General features: G+C 51.8%; 2 protein-coding genes across 3 annotated transcripts; one reads left to right on the top strand and one right to left on the bottom strand.

Moving 5' to 3' along the window:
- The first annotated feature begins 325 nt into the window (after positions 1-325).
- LOC104257031 (solute carrier family 25 member 36) lies at positions 326-12,226 on the top strand. Of its 2 annotated transcripts, XM_059832135.1 has the most exons (8): positions 326-349; positions 2,601-2,632; positions 8,163-8,339; positions 8,801-8,878; positions 9,214-9,314; positions 9,948-10,014; positions 10,204-10,487; positions 10,587-12,226. In XM_059832135.1, the coding sequence occupies exons 1-8, from the start codon at positions 326-328 to the stop codon at positions 10,784-10,786; spliced, it is 963 nt and encodes a 320-aa protein (XP_059688118.1). In that variant the 3' UTR covers positions 10,787-12,226. The 2 variants fall into 2 exon arrangements, with proteins under 2 accessions (XP_059688118.1, XP_059688193.1); XM_059832210.1 differs by lacking the exon at positions 326-349 and having other exon boundaries at positions 2,583-2,632.
- A 115-nt stretch (positions 12,227-12,341) lies between these two features.
- Positions 12,342-27,584, bottom strand: CLSTN3 (calsyntenin 3). The gene is made up of 19 exons (XM_059832031.1): positions 27,521-27,584; positions 27,312-27,479; positions 24,636-24,758; positions 23,472-23,667; positions 22,778-22,986; positions 22,312-22,461; positions 21,465-21,650; positions 20,724-20,993; positions 20,318-20,430; positions 20,076-20,238; positions 18,910-18,966; positions 17,964-18,121; positions 17,633-17,781; positions 16,938-17,164; positions 15,662-15,832; positions 14,915-15,060; positions 14,648-14,783; positions 12,909-13,126; positions 12,342-12,824 (listed from the first exon to the last, which is right to left on the bottom strand). Exons 1-19 carry the CDS (start codon positions 27,582-27,584, stop codon positions 12,654-12,656), a joined length of 3,075 nt encoding a protein of 1,024 aa, XP_059688014.1. The 3' UTR covers positions 12,342-12,653.
- Positions 27,585-27,904: the final 320 nt, after the last annotated feature.

Genomic DNA, 27,904 nt, shown 5'->3' with positions numbered 1-27,904 from the left:
GCGGTGGCAGAGCATCCAGGACAACCACAGCTATGCCTGTTGGTGGATAAGTATCCTGCCGAAGCCGCAAATATTTCTGTTTGCAGGTAGATAGCAAAGGGTCTGATCCAAAGTGAGCAGGAAAAGGAGCAAAGTCAATGGACCCTTGCATGCGAAGTGTAAATATTTTGGCGGTAAGAATTGATATATCGGGGGGCCTCAAGAAGTCTGGGAGACGTGAGAAAAGCTAATTGTACGGTTCCTGAAAAGGCTGTTCCAGGCTCTGCCTCCTTCAGCCAGCCTGAGTTTGATGGTAGCCAGTACTCTGCTGAAGGTCCTAGGCCTGATGGGGACCAGTGGCAAAAGGGAGGTCTCTGCCTAGCTATTCCCCATCCCAACTTTGTGAAATTCGTTATTTCTTTCCAAGTGCAGAACTTTGCACATGCTTTTATTAAATGGCATTCTACTCTTTCAGGCCACCTCTCCCATTGATCGAGATTACTTGAATACTAATTTTGTCTTCCAAATACATTGCAACCCCTCTCAGGTTAGTGTTGTCTGCAAATTTAATAGGCGGACTTTCTAGTCCACTGTATAAATCACTGAAGAAGCTATTAATGCCACACTGAGAACAGGACCCCTTCTCGATACTTTTCTCCAGACAGTCAGCGTACCACTGAAAACCAATCGTCAAGTTTTCTAATCAGCATCAGACTCTCTTAACAGTGATTTCAGTAGATCCAGTTGCCCATGTTTCCTAGCTTGTTTGTAAGACTGTCTGATGAAACAGAATAAAAATCCTTACTGAAGTCAAAATATTTAACACGTATTGTTACTCCCTTATCCACAAGGCCTGTTAGTCTACCATGAAAGATTGGTTTGACTTGATTTCTTTTTTTGGCAAATGGAGAATGTGAGTTGTCTACTTAACGTTTATTTGTTCCAGCATCACAGGGGGAGGCAGTAAAGTAACGCTGGCTGGCCAGTAATTCCTCAGATTTTTTTTTTTTTAAATAGCCAATATATTTGGCTTTTTCCAGTCTTCTGAACCTCTCCATTCTCTAGAGATCTCAAAGATAACTGCCGGTGGGCCTGACGTTGCTTCAGCCAGTTCTCCCACCATCACAGGGTGAACTTCATCATGCCTAACTGGGCTGAAAGCACTAAGCCTAAGCACTTAGAAATCTAGAACGACCCTTTACCCACTTCTCATTGGTGCTATCTAAGGTATTCACCTAGCCACCACCACAGTGAAGACACGTGAAAAATACTTGCAACTTCTTGGTATCTTTGGTTGATTTTCCATTTCACTGGCCAATCCTTTTACTGGTCTTCCCCTCACTGCCCATGTAGTAACAGGCGCTATTGATAGCCTGATAGTTCTTTTCTTCTCCACCACAGATAAGGTAATTATTAATTTCCTCTTTGAAGGCTCTTTGTAGGTACTTGAAGTCAGTTGCTATGTCTCCCTCAATTCCTCCAAATCAGTTGCCATATCAATCCCTCCTTCTCTGGACTACACGCTGCAGTTTTTTTGATCCTCCTGCCTGGATGGCCCAGGTGAGTTGTTCCCCACTGTGGGTTCACTCCCCCACATTTACCTCTTTTGTAGCAGCATGGTACCCAAACCGGACACTCAGTCCTGCGTCCCTCGGTGCTGCGAGTGCCGAAGTCACAGTAGTACAGACTTGATCTGACAGCTTATTTCATCTGACCTACGGGCTATCCTTCTAGCCGTACAGGCTGATACGATGCATGCCTTTTTGGCAGCAGCATGATGTCGATGTACGTTGTTTTTTTCTGAGGAAGGTGATATTCTGTCGACTCTGACACCATCTGAAACTTCGCATTTGCAAAATCAACGGAGGATCTTTTGGCCCTGAATATTCCTCGTCTTTGACATACTGATCCTTCGAACTTCAACATCATGGGTCTAATTTGTTCTGAGGTTTTTTTTGTCTGAAATACATCGGCCTGTTTTCATATAAAACCAAACATCCGAGGAAGCATCTGTGGTCCCAGTGAGCGAGGACGAGAGCCACGAACGACTATGCTCTGCTCTCGGACCCATCCCTTCCCCGTGGTCTGACCTCAAAGAAACCGTTTTGCCGTCTCTGCTTTGGTTCCCCCACTTGCAAAACAAAGGCGAGGTTTCTTCGATTGCCTTTTTTTTTTTTTTTTTTTAATGAAAGAGCCTCGAGGGCCAGGGCAAAAGGAGCTGTGGAATTAGCACCCCAGAATCTGCAAGGAGGGAAACGAGAGCACAAAAGCACGGAGCGGGGAGCCCGCCCCGGCCGGAGCGAGGCCTGGGTCCAGCCCGGGGAACTCCCGGGAGGGAGGCGGCCCGGGCCGGGGCGCCGGGCCCCAGACCCCGGACCCACGGGCGGGGGTCGGGAGCGGCAGCTCCGCAGGGCCCCCTCTCCCCCGCAGCCCTCCCGGCTGGCGGCGTCGCGGGCCGCCCCCCCCGCTGCCCCCGCTGCCCCCGCCGGCGGCGGGCCCGGCCCCGCGGCCGCCTCCCCCGGCCGGCCGGCAGCCAATGCGCGGGGCGGCGGGCGGGCCCGGCGGCGGCCCGCGGGGCGGCGGCGGCGCGGAGCGCGGCAGAGCGCCGGGCCATGCCGCAGCACAGCACCGTGCTCCACCTGCTCGCCGGAGGGTGAGTGGCCCCGCGCGGGGCGGCCGGGGCCCGCCGGCCCCTGCCCGGGGACAGGCGGCCGGGGGGGCCCGAGGCTGCGCCGGGCCCGCGGCCCGCCCTCCTCCCCCGGGTCGGCCCGGGCCCCGCGGCGACGGCGGCCTCTCCGCGGGCAGCTGCGGGCCCGTCCTCTGCTCCGGCCTGATGCCAGGCCGGGGTCTCCCTCCGGCCGCCGCCCTCGCCGCGGCCGCCCTGCGGCCTGCCCGCCCCTGAGGAGCGAGGCCTGCGGCGGCGGCCCGACCACCGCTCCCCGCGGGCGGGCCTCGGGTCGCGGCCGCACTTTGCGCGGGGGCCGCGGGGCCGCACATCCAGCAGCAGCCGGCAAAGAGCCGGGGGCGAGGAGACCCTTCCTTGCCCCACGCCGGGCACCGCCCGTGCCCCGCGAGCCTCACCCGCGCTTGCTGGGCTGTGCCCGGTTCAAAGGTGGGCGCGTTGGCATGGCACAGCCGCTTCGCGCCGGGTGGACGGAGGGCTCTGCGGTTTGGGAAGAAGGGGAGCCTCCCTGCCAGCTACGGGGGCCTGCGCCTGGCGCTTCGTCCAGCCTGAGTGTGCCGGGGATGGGGGGCAAGGGAAGCGGGGTGCTGAACGGGGGAACAAGAGGCACCACCAGGCCCCTTCAGCTGGAGCGAATGGTGGAGCATCCTTGTCTTGGGGAGGGCAGCCAACCCTCCATCATCGCGGGGCTGAGATTCCTGCGCGTCTTCTCTGGCTTTAAATAGCGCGGCTGGTTCTGGTGAGTCAGGTGTTTGGAGCGCGGATCCCAGCGGCGCCTCTGAATTCGCAGCGTGCCCTTGAGCAAGTCCCTTCTCGCGTGGCGTTTCGCCCTTCCTCTGTTTAAGAAACATTTATCGTTTAAGTCTCAGAACAATGAGCTTTAAGTTTATGATGTCCTGAAGCAGAAGATACTGTGGTCCTCCAGACTCTTCTGGGTAACTGCAGAACTCCCTTGCCTAGACAGCCACCCAATCCCTTTCCAAATTCCACCAGCCTGTTGGAGTCCGTGTGACAGTGAGGTCCGCAGTATAGCATGTGCAATAAAGCACATAGTTTAATTGCTCTTAATTAGTAAATTTCCGGTTTTCTGCACCTTGTTGTGCTATGTCGATCTTTGTGCTTGCCCTCTCTGTTGCCAGTGTTATTTTGTATATGTTATTCTCTTCTTAATTTACCCTTTGAACTATACAGTCACTGCATCTTAGCCTTTCTTAATCTATTTTTTTCGTGTTTCTTAGCTTTCTTCTTAAGCTTTCCTTCATCCTCATTCTTCAGTTTGGTTCCTGAAAAACTACGAGAGTTTGGCTAGTGACAGGAGCATCGCTAGTGAGAGCTTCATCAGTCTGTATCCTGTCCTCGCCCATTAAGCAATAATCCTTGAATTACAATTAATTAAAACCCCAGAGGTGAATAAGTGATGAATAAGAAGTTCGGGTTTTTGCTGCAGTCTGTAGTTAATATTATTGTTTTACCTAATGAAACAGATTTCACTGATGAAGAAACAGTTGTTCACTTTATCTTCTAGTACGAGAACTGGGGACCATCAAATGAAGCTTCTGAGAGGTTTCTTCAAAACGAATGCAGGAACGTAGCACTTAACACACTGTGCAGTTAAAACTGTGGGAGTCCTGGCCACAGGATATTGGAGCGTAAAAGCTTTTTGTGTGTCCAGAAAGCACTTTGAAAAGATTAATGAAAAAGACTGTGTGGAAGGCTATTAAATGCAATGCAGCATTTTTGGCTGAGGAAATCCCTGAGCTGAAAATTTTGGGAACCTGGGAGAGTGTTCTGGAGATGAGTGTTTCTCCTACTCTTCCGTAGGTGATCTTCATTCATCTGTGTCCTAGGCAGAATCCTGGTTTATGTGCAGATTTGTCTGACATAGGATTGCTATTCTAAATGAAGATCTTCAAGACATCTCAATTTTTGGCTAGCCTAAGTAAGGGCTAAAATGTGAATTAACAGGAAACCTTGTCACTCCTGTTCATGTTCCTATACCCTTTTCAGATCACTGAAAAAATATTAATGGTGGTTTTTGTATTCTCTCAACTAATCCTCTTTTCCTGCCACCTCAAACTTTCTGGTTTTCCTATTAAAATGTGAAAGCAAGATCTAGAGGCAAGTACTGTTTTCTAAGGTAAAATTACCTGCCTTCTTCAATTAGCCCTTTTTGCCACTGCTTTGCTCTGGGAGTACATGTTGTACTGGTTGTCAGCTGCTGCTCTTCATCGTATTTTGCAGGAATTGCTTTTGTTCCTGCTTCTAGAGTAACGACTTCAGGGTTTTGGTTTTGTTAAACCGGTCTGTTTAAGCCCAGCATAAGGACCCTTGGTGACTGCTCAGTTCCATGTGTTTTTTTGTTGCTTGCTCGTCGTTGCAGCTTCGCTCAGTACTGTGACAATCTTTGTCACCCATGGATTTTATAAAGAGTAAAATGTTACCTCCTGTCTGTTGGTGGGAAAACTGAAAATTGCTAGGTCTAGTCTAGAAGTGACTTTCCTAGACTCTTGCTAGACCGCTGCTGTTGGATTCTTCGCTGACAACTGGTTTCAGGGCAGGGAAAAAGTGTGGCTAATACTGTTTTTTCTTCTTTTTGAGATTTTGTGGTCTGATTTTAATCCATTTAGCATCTATGCTGTAGACAGAGTGCTAAGGCTCTAAGTGTGTTTTTTGATATCAAGCTCACTTTTTGCAAAACTGAAGTATGTTATGTCTTTGTATTTGCTTTTGTGAATCCAGCTTTTGGTTGGGAAGTTCCATTAAAAAAACCCATATATATAGGCCCCCAACATTGATTAGTACAAAGCATCTTTTAAGTCTATAGTGGTCTGATTCCATAATTCTCTTCTGGCATGAATCTCAGGTCATATAACCATATAACCTTAGCAGCATAAATTATTACAAATACACCTGTTTGGTTTTTTTTTTTGTAGTCCTGGTAGACGCTAGGACTCTTCTAGGCTAGTGTATTTCCTTAGTCCCCTAACATTTCTCAAGCATTTAAATCTGTAGGTATGAAGTCTCTTCAATCAGCTATTTTTAATGTCCATGGCCATGGGGTTTTTGTGCCTGCTGATTTTTAAAATGTTTGTTCCGACTAGATTTTGTTCAGTTTTGCCTTCATTAGTATTGGACTGAAAAACAGTTCATCTCTTTCTGATGAGAGTACATAATTTTCCGTTTCTCCTGGAACAGAAGAACTTTGGAGACCTGTGCCTTTCATACATTGTGAGCAGCTGTATCATCATGTAATGTGTGATAAGACATCATAGCTGAGATTTCTTCTAGTTTTGAACAGCCGGTACACCTTATTTCCCTAGCTTTGTTTAGTCAGTCTTCTTTGCTCCCTGAAAAATCCTCCTTAGTCTCACCATTGAGCCATAGCGGCTCAGAGGTCCCCCTGCACCTCGGACTCTCTTACTGCTGTTAAATGACCACCATGCTAAGGAGTAACAATTTCTTTAACTCTTATTATTGCTTTTAAAATTCTTCTCTATTATCTGTACATAGCAGTAGCTTGAGGAACTTGAACTCAGGAAACTTCTATGTATACTGGAGGCATGGGTTCAAATTCATATCCTGACCGTGCTCAGGTAGGGACCTCTCGAAGAAATGAGATATTATGAAAACATTCCCTAAAGTCGTGCCTCCTCATGCACTGTTAGAGAGAAAAATCTTTAGGATACCAAGCAATTGCTTCTCTAAATGTTGTCCTGTTGTAGTGTTTGCCCAGGTTTTAGATAAGAAGTTGAAACTGCTCTGTTCAGACTTCTTAGACATCTTGATCTGTCACCACTGTACTTAGTCTTCTCCTGAACTGGAAACTACGCTTCTGGTGAAGAAGACAACAGGTCAGTAAGCCTATAGCCTGTATCAGGCAAATTAGTAGAAACTATGGTGAAGAACAGGACTGTTGAAGCCCCGAATGAATATGGTCTACACGGGAAGAATCAACATGGCTTTTGTAAAAGGAGGCCCTGCCTCATGCGACTCCTGGATTGCTAGGTAGGCTGTCTTGGTGTCCGTGCTTGATCAGCTTGTTCATCCAGAGAACCTGAGCCATGACGTTTACTGCTTTGCTTTGTGTTGTCTTCTGAGCCCGAGCTAAGTGCTTTGGTCATGTTCCACCTAATCCCAGGCTCCCACCACTCATCGTATCTCCTCAGGGAAATTGCTGCAGATCGGCTGCTCCGCAGGTCGTCACCACTGTGTAGATCTGCAAACGGCTCGACAAAGCAGCATGAGTGTAATGGAGTAGCGTAACTAGTTGCTAGTTGCTGGCATCATTAGCTGGATAACCTTTTAGCTGCCAGATCTTCAACTCTTGGGCTTCATTGCAATAGGCATCCAGGCCTCTTTTCCCTGCCACCCCCCGCCCCCCCCCAACCTGCAAGCGATAATAAATGAAGCCCTAGAAGCAAAGGCTGTGAGAGCAATGTATGTGTGTGCTGAGCTGTATAGACCTTTTCAAAATAACTCCTCAGAACTCTAGCCATTTGCTGTCCTGTACCATCATATGTAATTCTGTTGACATACTTGATTCTTTCCTGCTATCTTGTGGTTCTTTGGTTGGCTTTTCTTTCTTTGGAGCGGAGTGAGCTTTTTTTAAGCCTCCATCTCTTGTGAAACAAAGTGAGTTTGGCCGTAGCAGATACAAACAACTGTCTGTTCCTCAAAGCCTCTTGCATGGCTGTTCCATGCGAATTCACCCCAAAACAGCCTTTCAGGTACTGAGCATCCTCTAGAAGAACAGAGCTGTCAGCCAAAGGATCTGAAGGGGCAGAAGCTGAGAGCCAAGCGTATCGGTTCTGACTTGTCCCTGGGTGGCAGAAAGGGAAAAAGGAGATACGTCTGCTTTCAGCGTTACTGAGGTGTGACTAGACTGATTGATGGTGATGGTTCAGGAGTTCCAAAAATAGCTTCTGTCTGCTGAAGGTCAGGGTCCTCTTTCATTAAGCAAGTCAGGCTGGGGGTGAGCCTGGCTGTTGCCAGAAAATGCAGATCTTGCTTACAGGGCCTTGCAGATGTGGGGCTGAACGGGTTATGGGTTGAAGACACAGGCAGGCTGAGGGGTGGGAGAGGTTTGTGCTGCCCCTCTCTGAGCCAATGCTGCTGCGGGGAGGTGTGAGGCACGGTGCCTGGTGATCTCAGCAGAAGGCATTGCAGCGAGGCTGGGCAGCAGAAATGTTTGCTCTGGGAAATTCTGAATGCAAAGATCAGCAGCTTTGAGCTGAGGGACTGCTGAGTCCCTCTGGACTTGGGACTGTTTGTCTCAAATACTGAGTGAGGTTTCAGAGTGAGGCTGCCAGGAGATGTCCCAAGCTAAGCCATTATTACGTTAATCAATGTCAGAGCAGGAGGTCATGCCTGACGCAGGCTGGCAGACCTAACCTCCTCTCCTAGAGGGGAGAGGTTGTGGACGGGCAGGGTCAGAATTAATGCCCTGTTACCGCACAGGGGTCATTCTGACATGTGCTGTTATGCCTTTATTGTGCCCTAGATGTGGTGGCACAGCTGGAGCCATCCTGACCTGTCCCCTGGAAGTGGTGAAGACACGTCTACAGTCATCGCAACTGACACTGCGGCCTCTGTGCCTCTCAGAGATACAGCTGCCGGGGATGAGCGTGAGGCTGATGAACCCCACCCCACCATCTCCTGGAGTGCTCAAGCTGCTGAGGTGAGTAGGACAGGGCAGTGTGCATGTTAGCACCAGGGAGGTGAAGGTCTGGCCATCAAGTGGAGAGAGAGGGCAGAGAGAGAGAGAGATGGAAGTAGCGTTTGAGCTGAGGCTCTGGAAACCACAAGTGCAGTAGGAAGTTTCATGTGAGCACAGTAACATCTACTTCTCACAGTTGATCTGTGCTTTGAGTCTGCAAGGCAGCTTTTGGAACTGTGAGAAATTTCACAGCTAGCGGTTTGATCAGACCCAGAGTGACGGTGGCAGCAAGGAACGGAAGAAATGGCTGAAGGAGAGAGGAGAAATGGTTGGAGAGAAAATAAGAGTAGGGCAGAAAAAGGGTAACACGGGAGGTGAGGAGAGGGTGCTACAAGAGGTACTGAAGAACAAAGGAGGAGGAGGAACAGGACAGCCCCCAGCTTTGTTATTCTGCTGATTTCTCTGTTCCTTTCCTTCTGTAGGGCTATCCTTGAGAAGGAAGGCATGCGATCCCTGTTCCGAGGTCTGGGTCCAAACCTTGTTGGGGTTGCTCCTTCCCGGTGAGTACTGCGCCCTGAGGATAGCTCATGCTATACACTTTCTAAAGGACCTCCGTGACAGCTATTGCTCCACATTCTGAAAGCAGTCTGGGCTGTGTGCTCCTTGTGCCACATGACCCCTTCACACAGGACCCCTTCACACAGACAATTTCTGGACCTTCTGATCATAGTTGTAAGATAAGATGATTGCTGTGGGCCTAGGATAAATGGTATCTGATGTCACATGAGACAAACCTGTGCTGGGAGTAAGAAAAGTTGGAGTGAGACCCCACAGCAGTGCTGTCTCTGCTCCTCATAGGTGGGCTGTGACTTCTTCTGTATTTCTTTCCAACCAGGGCTATATATTTTGCTGCCTATTCTGGTGTTAAGGAGAGGCTCAATGCTGTCCTTGTACCGGAGTCCAAGAAAGTACACATGCTATCAGCAGCCTGTGCAGGTGAGCCTCTTCTGTCTCAAATCGGAGCCAAGGGGTCCTTCTGTGTGGAAGTGTAAATGGGTTTCATTCCTTTCCCATTGCTGCTCCTATCAGTCCTGCTCTCTCTTCTGAAGTTTTCTCCCTCCACACCTGGAGCAGTGAGTTCCTTGGGTAACCAAAACGTTTTCTCACTCTTCATTCTTCTTAGCTCATCTCTTCAAGTCATGGATCTAGTCTTTACCCCGTCAGCTGCTGTCAGGAAAAGAGCTCTCCATTTGGCTGTGAGAGGGAAAAGGCATTTAGACCACTCACAGAATCATTTCTCTTGATATATCCCAGTTCTCTGACAGAATCTTCCACTCTTGCAAGTTTAGCCCATTGTTGCCTGCCTCTTTGTAACACCAGGGCCTGTAGTAGGGTTGTGTTGGAGGCAGAGGAGCTAATTACTGCCAGACAAAGGCTGGAATGGGGGAGGAGGAGAATCAGATAGTCTGCCCTAAATGTCTCTTCTCCCATGGGAGCTCAAGGTCATTCTCAAATTGAAATGCCTGCAGCTTGGCAAGCAGAATTCAGGGAGCTGATAGATCTGCATCTCCTCGCAAACTGTCAGCGTGATCCTGGTGCTCACGGCTGTCTTCCTCTTCTGTTCTCCAGGCATTACCTCTGCCACGCTTACCAACCCTATCTGGTTAGTGAAAACCAGGATGCAGCTGGAAGCCAGGTAAGGCAGGCTAGCAATGCAGAGCCACTCCATGTCAAATCAGGACTGTTTTGGGGGTGGGGGCCTGTGACTTGCCATCAGTACATAGGTCTTCAGGGCGTGCTGGGGAAGAGTCACAGAGCTGTGTTCACAACTGCATTTTAGGTCAGTGGAGCAGTATGCCGTTCTAACTCTCCCTCCTCTTTGCAGGGTGAAGGGGGAGATGGCCAGCAACGCTCTTCAATGTGCCATGCACGTGTACCGCACTGAAGGCCTTCGTGGATTTTACCGTGGTATCACTGCCTCCTATGCTGGAGTGTCAGAGACCATCATACACTTCGTCATCTATGAAGCACTGAAACAGCAGCTGAGAAACAGCCATCATTCCCTTTCCCCACCACTCACACTTTCACCAAACAGCCATGATTTCTTTGGACTAATGGGAGCTGCTGCTGTCTCCAAAACATGTGCTTCATGCATTGCATATCCACATGGTGAGTGGGTCCACTGTCCTTGCTTCTGTTCCCCTCTGTGGGAGATGCTGTGCCTGTAGGATCAACCTGCTAAAATCACTTCCCTTTTTGTCTCTCCAGAGGTCATTCGGACACGGTTGCGAGAAGAAGGGTCACGATACCGTTCCTTTATACAGACTCTGCAGCTTGTGGTCCATGAAGAGGGACCCTTGGCTTTATACCGAGGGCTCCTGGCTCACTTGATCCGCCAGATCCCAAACACAGCTATCATGATGGCTACCTATGAACTCATTGTACATTTGGCCTCTTCCACCTTGTAAGCACACTGTAGCACCTGGCTGAGGCTGCTGTAGAGATACAAGGACCTCATGGTCCTGAGTCTTGGCCTTTTTCCATGCTCCGAGAGGTGGTGCTTTTCATCGCATATCAGAACTGGGTCAGGCATAGCATTCTCAGGACATAAGACTATTTTGTGCAAAGTTTTTGGCTCCAATGTGCACAATGTAGCCTTTCTTCTTTCTGGAGAATTGAATTATTCTGGTGCTTTGAGATGTCAGGGCACTGGTTTGACACTGCCTGCTGTAAGCTCCCTGTATGAAACAAGGGCATGGAACTTACTGGGAAGGAGACAAAGGAGAAGGCATAAGAGCATCTTAGACAGCCTCAGCGTGTTCACTTCTTTTGGACCCGGTAACAACCATACGTGGGCACAATGGAACATGAAGACAGGCTAGAGCTGAGACATCTGAGGGAACTGCAGCAAGCAGAGATTTCGTGCTGAGACCTTTCGTGCCTTCAGAAGGGCTCTTCCACTCTCACCTGCTGTGCTGCCTTCCTGCCCCTAAGGAGGATTTCTCACTCTTGGCTGCCAGCAAATGCCCTCTCGCAGAAGCTTCCTTTGGGTCCTTAACGTTGCAGCCATTGCCCCAAGATGCGTCAGGCAGCTGACAGCCTCGTCTTGCAGGGTCTGAATAACCAGACCAGGTAGATCAAGGGAAGAAGCACAACCTGCTATGAAGCTCTACCCTGACAACTCATGCTGCTGGGCTCATAGCCATGCTTTGCCAGTATCTGTTGTGCTTCCATCCCCTCCATTCCCAACAGAAAGAGGAGGACACCTCCTTCCCTCAGGAGTGCTGGGGCTGTTCTGCTGCAAGCTGGAACCCCTGGTGTGAAAAATAACTCTTTTATGCTGTTAAAGAAAGTGGATCAGGTGAAAAGATGGGTGAAGCTGAGGATTTGACCTGTTTCTATTGATGATACACTAAGTGGATGGAAAAACCCTTGTTTTTCTTTTTTCTCTAATCAAGAATTCCGTTTGCTACATGGGTTACGCTTGCCTGTCGCAGGCTGGGCTGCTTTCTGTTCCTCTGGGTTCCTAGCCCCGTGTCCTAGGGAAGGCTACATTGTGTTTACAAAGAGTATTTTGACTCTCAAAAAGGCAGGAGGTAGGGTCAGGGGTGATGTGCTTTTCTTTTTCCAACACATACGCTAAAAAAATGTAACCCTTCCCCGACATAAGGCAGTAATTTCAGTAGGCACATGCTCTGGACAAGCTCCAGTCTCACAGTAGAGGTTCCACTGACTGTTTCCTTCCCTGCTTGTACTGAAAAACTGCGGAAGCCCTGAACAGTTTATTTGAAATCCATTTATTTTAAAATCCACTTTGTTTCCTCGTCCTTCTTACCTTCATCCATTTAGTTTAAGAGTATCGACAATTTTACAAAGCGACACAAGCTGCAGTGGTCTGGGTTGGTGTTTTTTTTTTTTTTTTTTGCATGAAACGAGAATAAACCTCAAACAACAACATTGAAAAAATATACAATATATATATAGAATATCTGGGGAGGGGTTGTGAGAGACCCCACTCTGAGCCCTATGGCTGGCTCCTCCTTCCAAATTTCTGTTCTTCCCAAGCCCCTCCTTCCTCATCATGGTTTGAACTGTGCCACTGCCATGTGCAAGTGCCCTAACACACGTTTCTCGAGAGCCAGATGGGGAGTCAGTAACGTGGGGAGTGTCCACAATGGGAATGGCAGAAGATGAAGGAACATGGGAGGCAGAAATGACAAATGAGGGAGGAGCGCATGTGTACACGGTGGGGGAAGAAGAAGTTAGAAGTAAGACACCTCCTCCTTCCAGCCATATGTTTTGGGGGGGATCCATTGGACTGGTGTTTTAAAGCTCCTAGTAGCGGTGAGAGCCGTCGCTTTTGCCAATGATGTGTCGGTCATCCACGTCATTGCTGTCCGGGGAGTCGGGTGTTTCTGAGTCGGTGCTGTCATCTTCGTCCTCCATGTCCTCGCTAGTTCTGCCCTCGCCGCTTTCTGCTGCCCTCTCCTGGCAGCTCTGGTAGGACTGGGGACGTGAGACATGGGGTAAGGGGAAGGTTCTGGCAACCCAGCTGCCCGCCCAGCCCCAGCCGCTGTGGCTGCTCCTCACCTCCATGGGGTTGACTATGATGGTGAGGGCTGAGTCATCCCAGAACATGTCGCTCTCTTTGCCTCCGGTGCTCACGTGCCCCCCTTCAGCAGCCCCAGGGACCTCCTGCCCCACTCCCCGCCGATGCAGGGAGTGGATGCGCAGGATGCCAAGGATCACCATGAGTGCCAGGAAGCCCACGCACACCACGATGATGACAGTGGCAGCACTGGGGACCACTTTAGAGAAAGAAAATGAGAAGGCGTGGTTAGAGGCTGTCACAGAAAGGCACATTTCCAACCTGACCTGCAGGAAACTGGGGTTCCTGGGCAGAGCTTGGGTCTTTGGTCTAGCCAGGAATATGCCCTGACTTTTCTGCTGCCCTGGACAAAGGCAGTTCATCCTTCAGCTGCTGCATCTTTGCCTAAGGCCTGCATGGTTTTCCAGGATGCCTAGGTCCAGGCAGCCTCTGAAGTCATCCCGGCCTGTAGACTCTGCACATCTTCATCTACAGAAGTCACCAGAACATGTTGCACAGCAGCCATTTGCATCCCCCTCTTGGGAGGGAGAAATGTGTGCTGGGGAGAGCCTCTAAGGGCAGGAGGATGACTTTCAGAGGGTGTGATGTCTGTGCAAGCAGTAGAGAAAGAAGGAAGCCAAAAGAAGTCTGCTTTGCACATGGGGCAGAGGTGAGGGCTATGATGGCCTTCTAGTTAGTGCCACGGTCAAAGCCTGGCTTCTCCACAGGAGAAAGCTTGAAATTCATCTAAGACCCTTAGGCCGACTCACACCCCTTTGTTCTAGGCCTGTAGGCCGAGCCTTGATAACTCCCCAGATAACCCCCTTCCCTGCAAAATCTACCCAGGCCCTCCGTGGATTTGTTCTGGGTGGTTCTGTACAGCAGGGACAACTTCCCTGCTGCGATCGGGCAGAGCTGGGGAAGGGAGTGGCCAAGGCTGGTTTTGGTGCTCTCCCAGCATGTACACAGGCTGTCCCTGCAGTGGCTGAGTGCCAGCCGCAGGACCGGACCAGCCTGGCATCGGCTGCTGCAGGAAGCTGCAGCAAAAGCCGGCGCCAAAGGTGCTTTCTGTGTTCCCTATAACAGGGGGCAAAACCAACGCAGGGTCCTCTGCAACAGTCGTAGAGCTTTCACGGCCTAGGAGGAGGCAGCTAGACTGCGGTCACGCTTGTGGCACAGGGCTGCCAGCACAAACCAACAAACCTCATCTCTAGTCTAGCTTTCAGGCTTCTCTACCCTCTGTTTTGGGGGCAAGAATCCTCCTCTCGTCTGTGTGGTGCCGTCTCCCATGCTTTTCTGCCCTGCTGACCACCACCTAGTCCCATCTCTTTTCTTAGAGCCACGGCAGTCTTGATTCTCTTGTTTCTCTCCTGTTGTTGAAGCTTCTTTCTGAAATTACATTACCCAAGCCTGCACAGCACCTTTGCAAGGTGCAGGAATGAAATCCTACCAGCTTACATTTCTTTTTAGAGACCTTCTCAGGTGTAGATTTCAGACTGCTTCTACATCAAGAAAACAACACAGCAAAAGAGGAGGATTGTTGCACCAAGCTCTAAAACACAATTTGACACAGACTGCAGTCCATTTGCTAATGACGAGAGGGACAGGACAGTATAATGAGAACTCGATTAACATGGGTATAGGGAGCCTGAAAGGAATCCTCTGCTACAGGTTCTAGCAGGGTATCAGAAAATCAGCATCCTGACCTAAAGGAATAAACCCAAAAGATAGCGTTACATACTTGGGTTGTTATGGGTGCTTGCCAAACTGTGCCCAGATAGCTCTGGGGGTAAATGATGGCCTCGGTGCAGGAACTGCTGGGAACTCAGAATATGGTTGGGATGAGCAGCTCGGTTCATGTTGTGGAGGACATTGACCTGCGGAAAGACCGGAGTGAGAGAGACTCAGCGCTGTGTTCATGGTATGTTCTACATTGTGTGCATTCCCGCCCACCATGTCCTCTCCACGCATGCACAAGCACCTATATGTGGGTGTATTGATCCTGTACCTCAACAGTAAACTCATTGCTGGAGTAGCGTCCATTCATCTCGGTGCAAGACAGGTGAAACTTCCTTTCGTAAAGAGCAGCGCCATGGTTGATGTGGTATGAGACCTGGCGTAGTATTTCCTCGTAAATGGCAATGCTCTCCACACCTGAGACAAGAAGAGGGAATTGGTGTGGGGTGAGGAAGCTCCTGCTTCAAAGTCATCTGGCATCGTAACCCTGTAGCGACTAGGAGCTATAGAGGAATCCAAGGCAATGCTGGGTTCATTAACTTTAGGAAGGGAGCAGAGATGGAGCTGGCTGCAAAGGACCTGATGAAATCCCTGCTTGCGTTGCTAAAACAAGTGGAAGGCAAGGAAGGCTCAAGAGCAACACCCCTGTTATGGAGAGTACAATAGGGTTGTACCAGTCCATGACCTGTGGGATGTGTTGTCCCCCAGTCATGTCACGCAAAATGCTGCTGGCACCTGCAAACACCAAACCCCAAGGACTAAGTCAGGAGGAGCGACACAAGCCTGGGTGTGAGCTCAGACACCATGCCCTACTACTGTGTGCTGGAGGAGGAGCCACCTCCCCAAGGAAATGGCCCGGGACTTCCAAAAGCCAGGAGTTCAACAAATGGTTACATCTCAGAGTCTCACGAAGTACACCAACACATCTCTAACATCGCGTTAAGCGCTTCCCCCAGCAATGCCTGGCAGACAGCGAGAGAGGCATAATTAGACAGCTGCAGCCAAGGAGAGGACATACCTGTGATGGTCAGGTAGGCAGAGGTGTTAACGAGCTCCAGGCCCCGCTGCTGCAGCAGTGCCCCATCCAGGAGCAGATACTCCCTCTCTGGGTCCAAGTCATCTCCTACCAGTGAGATCTCGCAGCCATCCAGGTTGTGCACGATCTCATCTGACATTCGTGTGTCTGTCACTGAGATGCAAACAGAAGGAAGACAGGGCCAGAAAGCCAGACAGCCATCAGTGAAGGCAGGAGTTATCCAGAGTGGTACCCACTTACTTAAAAGTGCTCACATCATACGTAATGACTTCTCTTTCTCTGGCTAGCACTGACCTTGAGTAAAATCACTCAGTCTAATTACTTGTTGGAGGAGTCCCCCTGGTTCTAATGACATTATTTATGCACATAATAAAGTCACTTTATTTTGGAACAACACGCTATTATCAGACTGGTTCGTGATAACACATCTTGGCTGTAAGGACTCTGTTGACAATGACAATGTGCAAATTAGGAACAACTCTATCACACGTTCCCAGACCCCGAGTGGTTTTGAAAGCTTTCCCTTGTCTCACGACTGCTGGTTACCATGGTTGAGATCTTACCTTCTTTAAAATGGCAACCATATTCAATGACTAACTGCTTTCAGCAGGGCTAAGACCAACCTGCTCTAAGTCAAGAAACTCATCATTGTATGAGGAAAGGCAAAGCCGCTAAACAGAAAACTATGAGCAAAAAAATCCCATCGCCAGAAGAGATACGAAAGAAGTGAAAGGACAGGTAGAGCATAGAGTGCAGAGAAATAATCTGAGGATGATGGAGAGAAATTGAGGGACAAGATGTTATAGGGTGTGAGGAAACTGACTGGGGAATTCACAGGAATAAGTGATGCAGGAAGAGATGGGAGGGGGCGAGAAATAAGGAAAGCAGGAGAGAAGGAAGCAGGAAGAGACTGAGTAAGTGCAGGAGTGGAGAGGGTAAAAGGTGGGACATCCATCCAGTGCTGGATTCAGCAAAGGGAAATGTAGGTAAAATGTAAAAGGGATTAGGAATTAGCAGCCCGGGAAAGGAGGAGGAGAGAGTGAGGCAAAGGAACTGGGTGGATAGAAAAAGTAGCGGGAGGAGCAGAAAGGGATAAGAACCGATTAGCCTACATATTGACAGACAATGTGCCTTGCTTCTGTATTTGTAAACTCTCTCCTGTTTCAGGTGTAATGAGGGGCTCTGCTTCCTCTGCCGGCCAGCAATTCCTGTAGGTCTTTCCAGTTTCTCTCTATACCTCACCCTGTACTCCACTCACCGGTACCATGCCAATTCTCATCCTTCTTGGCCTCCACCTGGTGAGAAATAGAGCAGGTGATCTGGAGGTTGGGGAACAGGGGGACCCCATCAGGAGCCTCAAAGTCTGATGCAGGATGAGCAAAGCGGGCATTGCCACTCAACAGGATCTGGGGAGCATCAGGCTGTAGCACCACAACATAACCTTCCACATCAGGAATGGAGACACAGGACTCTTCACTGAAACACCTGAAGGAGAGCAGTAGAAAGCATCAGTTGGCCCAAGCTTCCACCAGCAACACTGTAAAAGAACACCTCCTGCCCGCTACTGCCAGTGAAGGGAATATCCTTTTTCTGGTGGTCTTCCTAAAGCTTCCCTATAGCCTGCTGTGCAAGACAGAGAGGTGTGGTAGGAATGACATCGCTGGGTTTCAGGTGACTTGGTCACATCTGCACACCACAGAGAAAATGAAAACCAGCCCACGTGCCTGGAACACCATGAGTGAAGGTAGAAGCTCTGCTACCTGCACAGACCCCAGGACCCAGTACTGCAGTATCCATTTGGATATTGGATACTTCAACAGTTTCAGGAAGACTTCTACCCATTTCGAGACCATCAATTAGAATTAAAATACAAGGTGAGGGAGTGTAATTTTGGTCAAAAGAGAGGTAACCCTCTTGCTGAACGTAGCCGGAGGTGCTGCTTTGTCCACTCACTTGACGGTAGTGGTGAGTCTGAGTGGCCGGACTCCAGGGGTAGCAAAGCGCAGTGAATTCATGTAAACCACGTGCTGGATTGCATGGTTGAAGGTTTCCACATCGTCACCTTCCAAAGTGAGCAGGGACTGAGAGGGGTTCACATGAACCTACAGATGGAAGAGAAGAAAATACTCAGGGTTCCTTGGCAAATGCCGAGAGTCCGGGCCGAGAGAGACACACAGGAGAAAGGTGGGAAGTTGTCTGAGGTGGGGGAGCAGGCAAAGTTCTGGGAAGCAAGGCTGGGGAGAAGAGCGGAGGAGACCCATGCAAGCTGGGCAGATGGGCATACCTTCATCCCTTTGCCCAGACTGTCGAAGTCACTGTAATCAAGCCCCTCACGGCAGGCATACAGGCATTCAATAACCTCCCGGCTCTCCAAGCTACCAGGGCGCACAGTGAAGCCAGCCAAGTAACCATGGAAGTAGTGGTGTATCGACAGAGGATCTCCTGAGGGAAACATGGGAGGTGGAGGGTGTGAGAGACACAGCGAGGAAGAGAGCAAAACCAACAAAAGCAACAGTGTGAGGGACATACAGATGTTAAGGGAGGTGTAGCGAGACAGAGGGGTGCATGGGGCATGGAAAAGCAAAGACAACAAAAGCAACAGTGTGAGGGACATACAGATGTTAAGGGAGGTAGAGAGAGACAGAGGGGTGCACAGGACATGGAAAAGCAAAGACAATGAGAAGACGGGGGATGCTGAAAGTAAGGAGATGACAATTTTTTGAATTTCAGATGGGGAAAAGCGAGAAAAACAGACCAACAGAAAGACTAGGGCAGTGAACGGTGGGTAGCGTAGAGAAGTTTCTGCCAAACTGCTGAATGCCAGATGGAAACAATTTCTTGTCCCCCTTCTCACTCTGCTTCCTGTGAGGGCTTTTAAAAGAAACTACACATTCCATAGGTAAGTTAGGGATGAGGTGACATCTCCTGATGTCTCTAATGGCTATTGTGTTCTTCAGAGACCAACTTTACGATCAGGCATGAGGACTCTTTCTCCACATGAAAAGCACACTCCATCTCTCAAAGCAGGCTGTAGTCCTCCTATCAGCCTTTTCATGCTCCACAGATACCAAGGTATCAAGGACCAATCTGCCAAATAAGGGGTTTCCTCCCAAGATAGTGGGAGGTGGCAGGACAGGATTGGGGGAGCTGTATGAGGACGGCACCATGCGAGAAGTGATAGTCATGCACGGTCAAAAGGGGAGGAGAACCATCTTCTTTCCTTTCCCTACCTTGTACAGTATCAGTGGAGTTCTCGTTTCCTTTGATTTTCTCCTTGTTTTTCTCCTCTGCAAAAGGAGAACATTCAGACAAGCAATAAGGCATCGGAAGAGGGTAGTTAGAGGGTCAGGCAAGTATCCATACAAGTGCCTGTACTGTCCAGTCCAAAAGAACAGCTCTGGAGTCATGTTCCAAGCCGTGCACCCTTCAACCCTAGAGACAGCACATCACAGATGAAAGAGGGCAGAGTCCCTCCCACAGAGGGGATGGTGAGACTGTAGGATGAGTGACTGATACAAGGGAGAAAGTATAGGGGTTTTTTTTCTCCTTTCCCAATGATATCTATTTTGGGAATTAATTGATTCCCATTTATGGAACGTGGTCCTAGCCACGTTCGCAACAAGCCATGTTCTCAACACCCCTTTGAAACTCAGATGGTTCCAGGAGGGTGTCCCGTGCTGATTAATATTTGTTGGTTGCAGAAAGCCAAATCGAGAGCACAGAGCTGTGGGAAGATCCCTGACCTGGGAGAAGCACTACTACAGTGAAGATTTTGATCTTGCTAGAAATTTCTGCTGGAGCGAAGGCAAGCAGCAGGCAAATTCCTTTAGTTCTGTCCTGCTTTCTTCTTGCAGGAGAACTGAAAGACCCAGGAAACGCAGCCTTACATCTCCACAGAACGGGTTTTAATCTGGTCGTGGCTTAACTATGTTCCTAACCTGGTCTTTGTCCTCCAACCCAATTCCTCTACGGAATGATTTGTGACTTCTTCATATAGACCCTGAAGACACAGAAATCCCTGTCAATACAACCAGCAGCACAAATAGTACTGCCTGCTCTCTGGTGAAAAGCTTTGATAGAAACGCCAATGCCCGAATGAGGTACAGAGTTTCAATTCTCCTCTGCCTGAAAGCTGGTTATCCATCGCATATTCTACTGCCGTTGTCCATGAAGCTGCCAATGACACTTGTCCCTGAGCTATTATCACTGTGGCCTGCTGGCTTGGTCCGTAAGGAAGGAAGGAGCCACACTGGCTTTGGTGCCAAGGAGGCAAGATGGCTGCAACGTGGTTTGCATCATTTAGCACTGGGTGGGGTTTCTTTCACCTCTTCTGGCTCTCCCTCCACTCCCTTGTTCCCCGCATGGGAAGAGCATGGTTCAGGGAGTGGGCACTCACCGGTCCAGCAGGCCCCAATCATGAGCGAGGGCTCCTGCCGCGGGGGGTGAATGAGGCCATTGTCGTGGATGAGGGCAGGGTCGTAAGAGACGCCATCCACGTAGAGCGTGACAGTGGGGAACTCCAGGTTGAGGGCATAATGGTGCCATTCATCATCGCAGACCTACGGCAGGCAGCAGAGGAAGGGATCAGCAAAGGGCAGAAGAAGAAGGGACATGGGGAAGAGGCAAACACTTCCTCACCTGCTCAAGCTTCCAGAGGAATTTCACGGGCCTTGCGCTTTCCAGCAACGGCCAGTAGAGGAAAGCAATCCGGCAGCCGTGCACAGCCAGAGAGTAATGCGAGTAGCCGTCCTCTGCAGGGAGAGGACGAGCACAGGGAGTTACGAGTCACACCTCAGAGTAGTCTCGCTAGCCAGAGCCCAGAAGCACACGCTAGCCTGCACGACCGGCACTCAGCGCCGCGTGCTCACAGCGGGCGTGACTGCTCCCAGAAAAAGTGACACCTGAAGAAGCGGTGTTCTTAAGGAGGGACCCCTGCCCAGGTCCCGCTCTGGAACACAAGACACTTCCCCCCGCAGGGAGCATCCCTTCTAACCGGCTAGAGGCAGTGGGCAGAAGTGTCACCACCCCAGGAAAAGTGTCTCACCGCTCTGCACTGTACTGCAGATCACCGTCTCCTCCTCTCGCCTGCCTTTGCCGGGCACCACAGCATGCTTCATCCATACGGACAGGGTGAAGTGGTCACTCAGCCCCTCGTGGGCAGTCGGCCCATTCACCACGGGCACCTGGGCAGCCTGGCTGCCATTGAACCAGTAGATGAGGCTGCTGTCCTGGCTGTAGTGCACCGAGAGCCGCGCGGTCCAGTTTGCCGTGGGGCTAGGCACCGGCAGCAGGTCAATCTCTCCTGGGGCAGCACCTACCGAAAAGGGAAGGAGTCAGGAACGTCAGCACGAGAGAATAAGGAGCCTGTGAACTGGGGAACAGACGAAGAGGGTGCTAGAGGGCTCGTTGTAACGTCCCAAAGCACAGGGAGAGGAGGAGTTGTCTGTAGGCCTTCTCCTATCTGGAGAAGGATGGTGACTTTTCCATCTGCGCTGAGGGAAGTCCCACAGACTCTGCGTGCTGGGGCGACGCACAGAAACCTCTGGCTTCCCAGCAAGGAAAGCACGGGGAGCCCCTTGCAAATATGGGCAGGGTGCCCACCGCCCCTCACCGCAGCATGCGAGCTAGGTGTCCTCCCGGCCCCGCTGACCACAGCAGATGCGAGGAACGCGTCCCCCAGCATCTCTGCCGTGTGAGGCACAGAGCTACCACTGTGAACCCCCCCGGGGCAAGGGGCAGGGTGCTGTGCCACAGCTGCCCACAGCCCAGGAAAGAATCAATTCACCACAGAGTTTGCGCAGGGACTTCTCGGAGTAGTTATCCCGGTCGCAGCCCTTGGCCACATGGTTTGTCTGCAGCTCCACCGTGGCCTGGATGTTCCACAGGGGCTCATCGCAGGTCTCCAGGTGAATGCTGGGGAAGAGCGCAAGGCTGCCTGCGCCCGGGGTGTACTCAATCCTCTTGTTCCAGCCTAATGAAGAAGAGTGGAAGAGAGGGGTTAGGTCCTGCCAAGGACCCAAGGCCAGAGCATCTGGCACACATGCAAGCAGCATCTATGGACTAGACCTAAACCAGAGACCCATGGCCCTTTCCATGTTGAAAAGACAACTTTATGCAGCTGGCATCAGCGCAAGGGAAGATTTCCTAGAAGCGCAGAGTCCAAATTCTCATCTTCTACAGCTAGTACCAGTGTAGCATCACTCCTTGGATCGTCAACTTCTCTTATCAGGCAGAGCAGATATTTAGCTGTGTTGATTTCCCCTTAATTCTATTGACTAAGGTGAACCTGTAGGCATACAACACCTCTGGAAAAGCCCAATATCCTCAAGATGAGCAGCCCCAAAACCAATCTACATTGAAGATGGTCTATGAGCCTTATCAAACACACGGTAGTTCACCGTAATCCAAGGAATGATTTTCCAATGTTGGAATTGCCTTTCAGTGGCTTTGCAACAGACTTAGATGTCTGCTGCATCCCCTCAGATGGGACAGACGGGTTGGTGCCAGAACTGAACCATATATATGGGCATACAAATTTCTACGTGTACGTACAAACATTTGCAATGAGCAGGACCGAGCAGTAGTTCAGCAAAAGCAAAGGGAAGACATAGCTGTGTTTGGAGGTTTCGTACCCTGCCAGCTGGGCTTGCAGGTGGGTTTCACCTGGATTTCCACTTCAGCATCATCCGAAGCCCGCTTCTTTCCACAGTCATAGGCTGTCACTGTGAATTTGTAGAGATGATCTCCACTGTACTGCAGCTTCTCTGTGTTCTCGATGTTCCCTGGTTAGCGAAACAAAGAGATCAAGGGAGAGGAAAGGCAGTCTCCTCGAAGATGTTCCTTCTAGAAGTCACTCTAATTTTTGATCAACTACAAAAACAACCAAAGAGGGGTTGAGTGCCCCCCCCCACCCCGTGCCACTCTGTAACAAGCTATAGCATCCCACAAAATGGCTGCTGCGCCTCTGCACCAGGAGAGATAGATCAGCAGCGCGAGAAAATTCATATAGCACAGCTCTGCCAGCAAAAGGGACCGGCAGAGAGGGAAGAAAGCAAGAGAGGGGGAAGCGACGTGCTCATGGTAGGTGCAGATTCTTACCGTCATTGTCAATCAGAAAGGGAATATTGGGGGTCAGGATCTCATAGTAGCAGATCTGGCTGTACTGTGGCGAGCAGTCTCCATCAATGGCCTCCACACGCAAGATGCGGTCATACAGCTTTCCCTCCGTCACTGCCACACGATACAACTTTTCCACAAAGACGGGAGCAAACTCATTCACATCGTTTACTCGAACGTGCACCGTGGCCCTGATGCAGAGAGACGTCAATAAGAACTGATTGGCTGATTCGGAGCCATACGCTACCTAAATTTCAGCGTAAGTCACTCCCCTAAAGTGCGCCAGTCTGATTTCCAGCCATCAAAAGCAAGGACAAGGAAAGAGACCTCGGCTTCAGTGGAGCGATATTGGTACATGGGAGCTTGGACAATGGTTTCCCACCCCAAAGAAAGAGCAAAAGGAACGACGAAGCCATCTGGACCTCCCGCCTATATGCAGCAACAAAAACCACCACCCTTAGATGCAACTGTCAAGCAGCCCTCATTTCTAGTGTATTCACTCACGTGACTCAGTCAGCGAACATCTCTCTTTGGGTCTTATTAACACGTTGAGTTATAGTATCAAGGCCAGAGAAAAATACTTCCAGCTAAAGGAAGCGTTCCCACAGCAATTGCCGTTTCCGTTGCTGTGACAGATAGCATTTTGTGACATGCAGCAACGACTGCACGGACTTACTTGTGTGACTTCTTGGTATTCGCTCCATCAGGTCCCTCTCCACAGTCATAAGCCTGGATGGTGAATGTGTGCTCCTTATGTGCTTCACAATCCACTGGTTCCTTGGCCCGGATCAGCCCCTCGCCTGTCGCTTTGTCCAGGATCACAGCCTCAAAAGGTACCCCTGCCCCGTGGATCCTGAAGCCACAGATTTCACCTGGCGCCCACAAAGGCGGAGAGGAAGGGGAGAAAGAAGAGGACTGAGGAGAGCGCATGATGCCCCCTTGCTTCCCTCTCCCATATTTTCCTCCTTCCTAACTTGCACTCGCCTTTCTCCCTCCTTATCACCTCTCATTTCCAGCAATTTTTGGTTCCCTGGAAGTGCCTCCTGCCCTCTCGCTCGGCCATCAGTGGTGTCGATTGCCCTCTACTGGGAGACTACTCCCACGGCAAGGAGTCTTGACCAGCATCGGGAAGGGTTCGAGGTTACAAGGCTCAAGCTAGATTTCCTAGTGCCACGGAGCCACCGCACTGAGGGAGCGCCTTATTTCTCCTCTGCATCCCTCGGGGAGGCAACACAGGCCGTGTATTGCAGATAGACAGCCAAAGCACGGAGATCCACGATGTCTCATCCACCCACGCGTGCAGGATGTGCACAGTACCGCAGGGAACTGCAGATAGGGTCACCTACATCCTAAAGTTCAGCTCGCAGGGACCACTTTTCCTTTCCCAAAGCTGAGGGAGGATGCGCGAGGAAGCTCCAGGCACGGCCTAAGCAAGCACCGGGAATACAACCCTCGTGAAGCCTCGTCTGTAGTTTCAGGGATTTGTGCTTACTGCGAGGGGCTGCAGCGCTGCCAGCGAAGTGTGCCCGACCAGCTTTCTCCAGTGCTCACAGACACAGAGCTGTGCATGTGATCTTTGGAAATAGCAGAACTGCGTCAAAAAGTAGCTGGCTCCACCTTCAAATTGCTCTCCCTACGGGAAACTGCTCACAGCATCCTAAATCAAGCTGTGCCCAGATTGCCTCCAGACTCCACTGGGGACCTCCTCCGGAACAAGGTTTGGAGGTGATCGTTTCCTGGAGAGAGCTAGAATCCAGCACAGGGACGAATGTCACCCTGCCTCTGCCTCCTCCATAGTCCCTCCTGCCTCCCACCCCTCCCAGAGCTGCCCCCCACCTACCTGCATAGCGCAGCGGAGCGTCCTTGTCCAGTGCAAACAGCGGTGGGTTGAGCAGCACTGTGTTGTCATTCTCCATGACGATGCCCTGATACTCAGCTTCGATCCAGGGTTTGTGCTTGTTTGCTGAGGTGGATTTGGGGTGAGGGATGGAGCACAGGAATGTATTAGCCGCCAGTGACAGATTCAGTAGAAAAAGAGCTGAGTATCATCCAGTGGCAGGTTAACAACCACCCCTCCCCACCTTCTTCTCTGGAAATAAAGAAGTCTAAAATAGGCTGGGAGGAAGGAGTTATCTTTCTTTAGGTTCCACTCGACATGGCCCTTGGGAGACCTCATCAGAAACAATGCGTTCCTCCTGGCCTCCTCATTCCTATCTTATTAGAAATACGTGGAGAGGCATCTGGGTGCCCAGGAAAGCTGGAGCAGTTAAAAAAAACCATGAAATCAAGAGGCAGAAGCGGTCTGATTCCGGAGACAGATTCCGAACGCTAAAGCCTTTAGCTCACTGAAGCCATAATTAAAGGATCCAGGATACACCTTCCCTCGGGGTGTCCCCAGGGGACAAGTCTTGCATGCAGCCATTATCACTTCGGCCTCACGTCCTCTGGACTAAGGCCCAGGATCTGCACGCACGCACCCCGGTACACCTTCAGTCAGTCATCCCTACACGTATAACAACCTACTCCGAGAGTCCCTTGCTCCTTCCTTCCCCACTCCATGGCGAGCACCATATTCCCTTGGCCCCTCCTTGCTAATCCCGTTGGCTGGAGCCCGGCCAGGCTTGGCATGGAGGCGGCAGCCAGCGGGAGGCTCTGAAAAATGTCACAGGCCCAGAAATAGCAAATTAATCTTTATCACAAAGGCTCCGGGGCAGGGAAAGGGAGAAATAAAGGGGTGGGAGGGGACGGGAGGGGAGAGAGAAGAAAAATCATTACAAATTAAAAACCCCCTCCCCCATGCCCACTCCCTGCCAAATGGGCCTCAGAGATTATATTACATGGCCTAGTTACAACCCCCATTCCCAGATAATCCCCCACTCTCCCACCCCCCGGAGACCAAGATTTATTACAACCGAGCAATACTTTGAGCACAGCGTGGCTCGGAGCTGGTGGAGAGCAGGATGCAGAGCCTCAAGGGTACCACGTCCAATACGTGAATTCATCCTCCGCAGCACAGCATCCTCTGAAGCCGTACCGGCACGGCGTGATGCGTTGACTCAAAAGGGACAGTATCGCTTACAACTAAGCACCTCTGCAAACCGGGGCCAGGGGATGCTGCCGGCGCCGGGTGTGGGGCCGGCAGAGTGGGCGACGGGTCGGAGGGGGGGAGCGCAGCAGGGCAGAGCGGGCAGAGCCAGCCTGGCGTAGCAGCAAGGAGCGTGGGTTGGCATTTCTCCCTCACCGTATCGATGGAGATTATAAAGCGTTGCGTAGGAAATTCAGAGAAACATCCATCCTGCTCAGTATGCAGGTGGAGTCCTCCCTGTCTGCAAGTGCCCATGTTTCACCCCACCCCTCCGTTGCCCCCACCGGATTCCGCGCTGTGCCGGCTCTAGTCCACGCGCCCGCCGCACCACCGAGGTGGGAATCCATAGCTACAAATGCCAAATGTGCCCTGTTGCTGGGGTAACAAGCTGGTGGTAGAGGGATAAATCCTTTGCTGCATCCACCTGCAACTTGGGGCTCACTGATCTGATTTCTCAGGAAATGAGATCCTGGAGATTAGAAGAACATTTCGGGAATATTTTAAGGATACCGACTCCTACCAGCTTCAAGAGAGCTCCTGCAAATCTGAAGCGGTTTGCCAAAGGTGGGCAGACGTTTCAGAGCGTAAATTCAGAAAGGAGGGAGAAAACCCAGCGCATGAGGGGCCTTGCCTCGCCGCTGGGCCCCTCGGCACCCCAGCCGTAGAAATACGTGCCCCCACCAATGTCAGCACCGGCAGAGCGCCGCGTTGCCCCCGCCCTGTAGCCCTACCTCTCCCGAAGCACAGGGAGCACCCTGAGGCATCACATTCCCTGTGACCCCCGAGTCCCCCGCACGTCTTCAGGCTCTCCCACCCTGTCAGACAGTTGACGCACTGACTCCCCTCGGATGAATGTCTCACGCCCGTCTGACAGCCACAGCTCTCTAGATCCGACACCTTTCTCCCTCGCTCTGCGTGTTCAAAGAACATCTGCGTTCAGAACGTTACAGCTGTAGTGTCAGGGGTTGGGTTTTTTGGCACGTTTCATATAAGCGACCTGCACCGTTATAACCGTGCGGTAATTCCTATTGACAGGCTGTAGATGGATGAGCTAGAACGGGAAGATGGAGATGGGGGATGTGTTTTGGAGACCGCGGGGATCTGTGGAGGAGCAACACATTCTCTCTCAGGGCGCTAAGGCAGGGAAGGAAAGCCAAATCCACAGAGCGGCAACTGGAACAAAAGCCAGAGAGGTGGGTGGGAAGGGGAGAACGCGGGGGGATGCTGGCGGGAGGGGAAAGGACGGGGGAAAGCGGTGGTGGCAGAGGGATGGGGAGAGAGGGGTGGGACGAGGGGGCAGAGGAAGCCGGAGCCGCCGGGGCCCGCGGAGATCCGCCGGCAAAAGCGAGCGGGCGAAGGCGAGGGGCAGCCGGCGAGTCCCAGCGCCGCGCCCCGGGGCCGGGGCCGCGCCCGCGGCGCTCCGCCGCTCACCTTTGTTGGAGGCGCCGCCGGGCAGCGCGGCGCAGAGGCAGAGCAGCGGGAGGAGGACGGCGGCGCGGGGCCGAGGGTCGCCCATCGCGGCGGCGGCGGCGGGTCCCAGCCCGCCCGGGGCTGCTGGACGGCGGCGGCGGCGGCGGCGGGCGCGGCCCGGCCCGGCCCCCCCCACGCCCTCGCTCCCGCGGCGGCGGCGGCGCGCGGGCACTGGCGGCACCTCCGCGAGCCCCGCTCCGCTCCACGCCCGGCCCCGCCCCGCCACTGCAGCATGACGTCACGGGCGCGGCGGGGGTCGGCAGCCAATGGGAGGGGCCGCCGCGCCAGGTGCTGCGGCGCGGGGCGGGGCGGGGCGGGGCGGGGCGGCCGCCGTTTTCCCCCTCCGTGCAGCGCGGGCGGGGCGGGGGGCGCCGGGAGCGCCTCGGCACCGGCGCGGGAAGCGTCCCCGCAGCCGCCGGGGGACGCGGGAGTGAGCGCGCCGCCGCAGACCGCACCCCGAGCCCCGCCGCCCGCCCCGGGCTCCGCGGGGGGTGGGCCGGGCCGGGGGCAGAGCGGGCCGGGGCGCGGCGCTGGGGCAGCTCGCCGCCGGCCGC

Source organism: Gavia stellata, chromosome 1, assembly GCF_030936135.1.
Source record: "Gavia stellata isolate bGavSte3 chromosome 1, bGavSte3.hap2, whole genome shotgun sequence".
Classification (NCBI taxonomy): domain Eukaryota; kingdom Metazoa; phylum Chordata; class Aves; order Gaviiformes; family Gaviidae; genus Gavia; species Gavia stellata.
The sequence above is the reverse complement of the archived record's forward strand: the minus strand, read 5'-3'. Positions and strand labels throughout refer to the sequence as shown.

Excerpts from the sequence above, each read along its gene's own strand:
- CLSTN3 (XM_059832031.1), bottom strand. The coding sequence starts at position 27,584 with ATGCTGCAGTGGCGGGGCGGGGCCGGGCGTGGAGCGGAGCGGGGCTCG. Across the intron at positions 17,782-17,963 it reads GTCTGGGCAAAGGGATGAAG|GTTCATGTGAACCCCTCTCA; the intron begins GTATGCCCATCT and ends TTCCATCTGTAG. Across the intron at positions 12,825-12,908 it reads TCATAGTCAACCCCATGGAG|TCCTACCAGAGCTGCCAGGA; the intron begins GTGAGGAGCAGC and ends TCACGTCCCCAG.
- LOC104257031 (XM_059832135.1), top strand. The coding sequence starts at position 326 with ATGGGGACCAGTGGCAAAAGGGAG. Across the intron at positions 2,633-8,162 it reads CTCCACCTGCTCGCCGGAGG|ATGTGGTGGCACAGCTGGAG; the intron begins GTGAGTGGCCCC and ends ATTGTGCCCTAG. Across the intron at positions 8,340-8,800 it reads GGAGTGCTCAAGCTGCTGAG|GGCTATCCTTGAGAAGGAAG; the intron begins GTGAGTAGGACA and ends TTCCTTCTGTAG.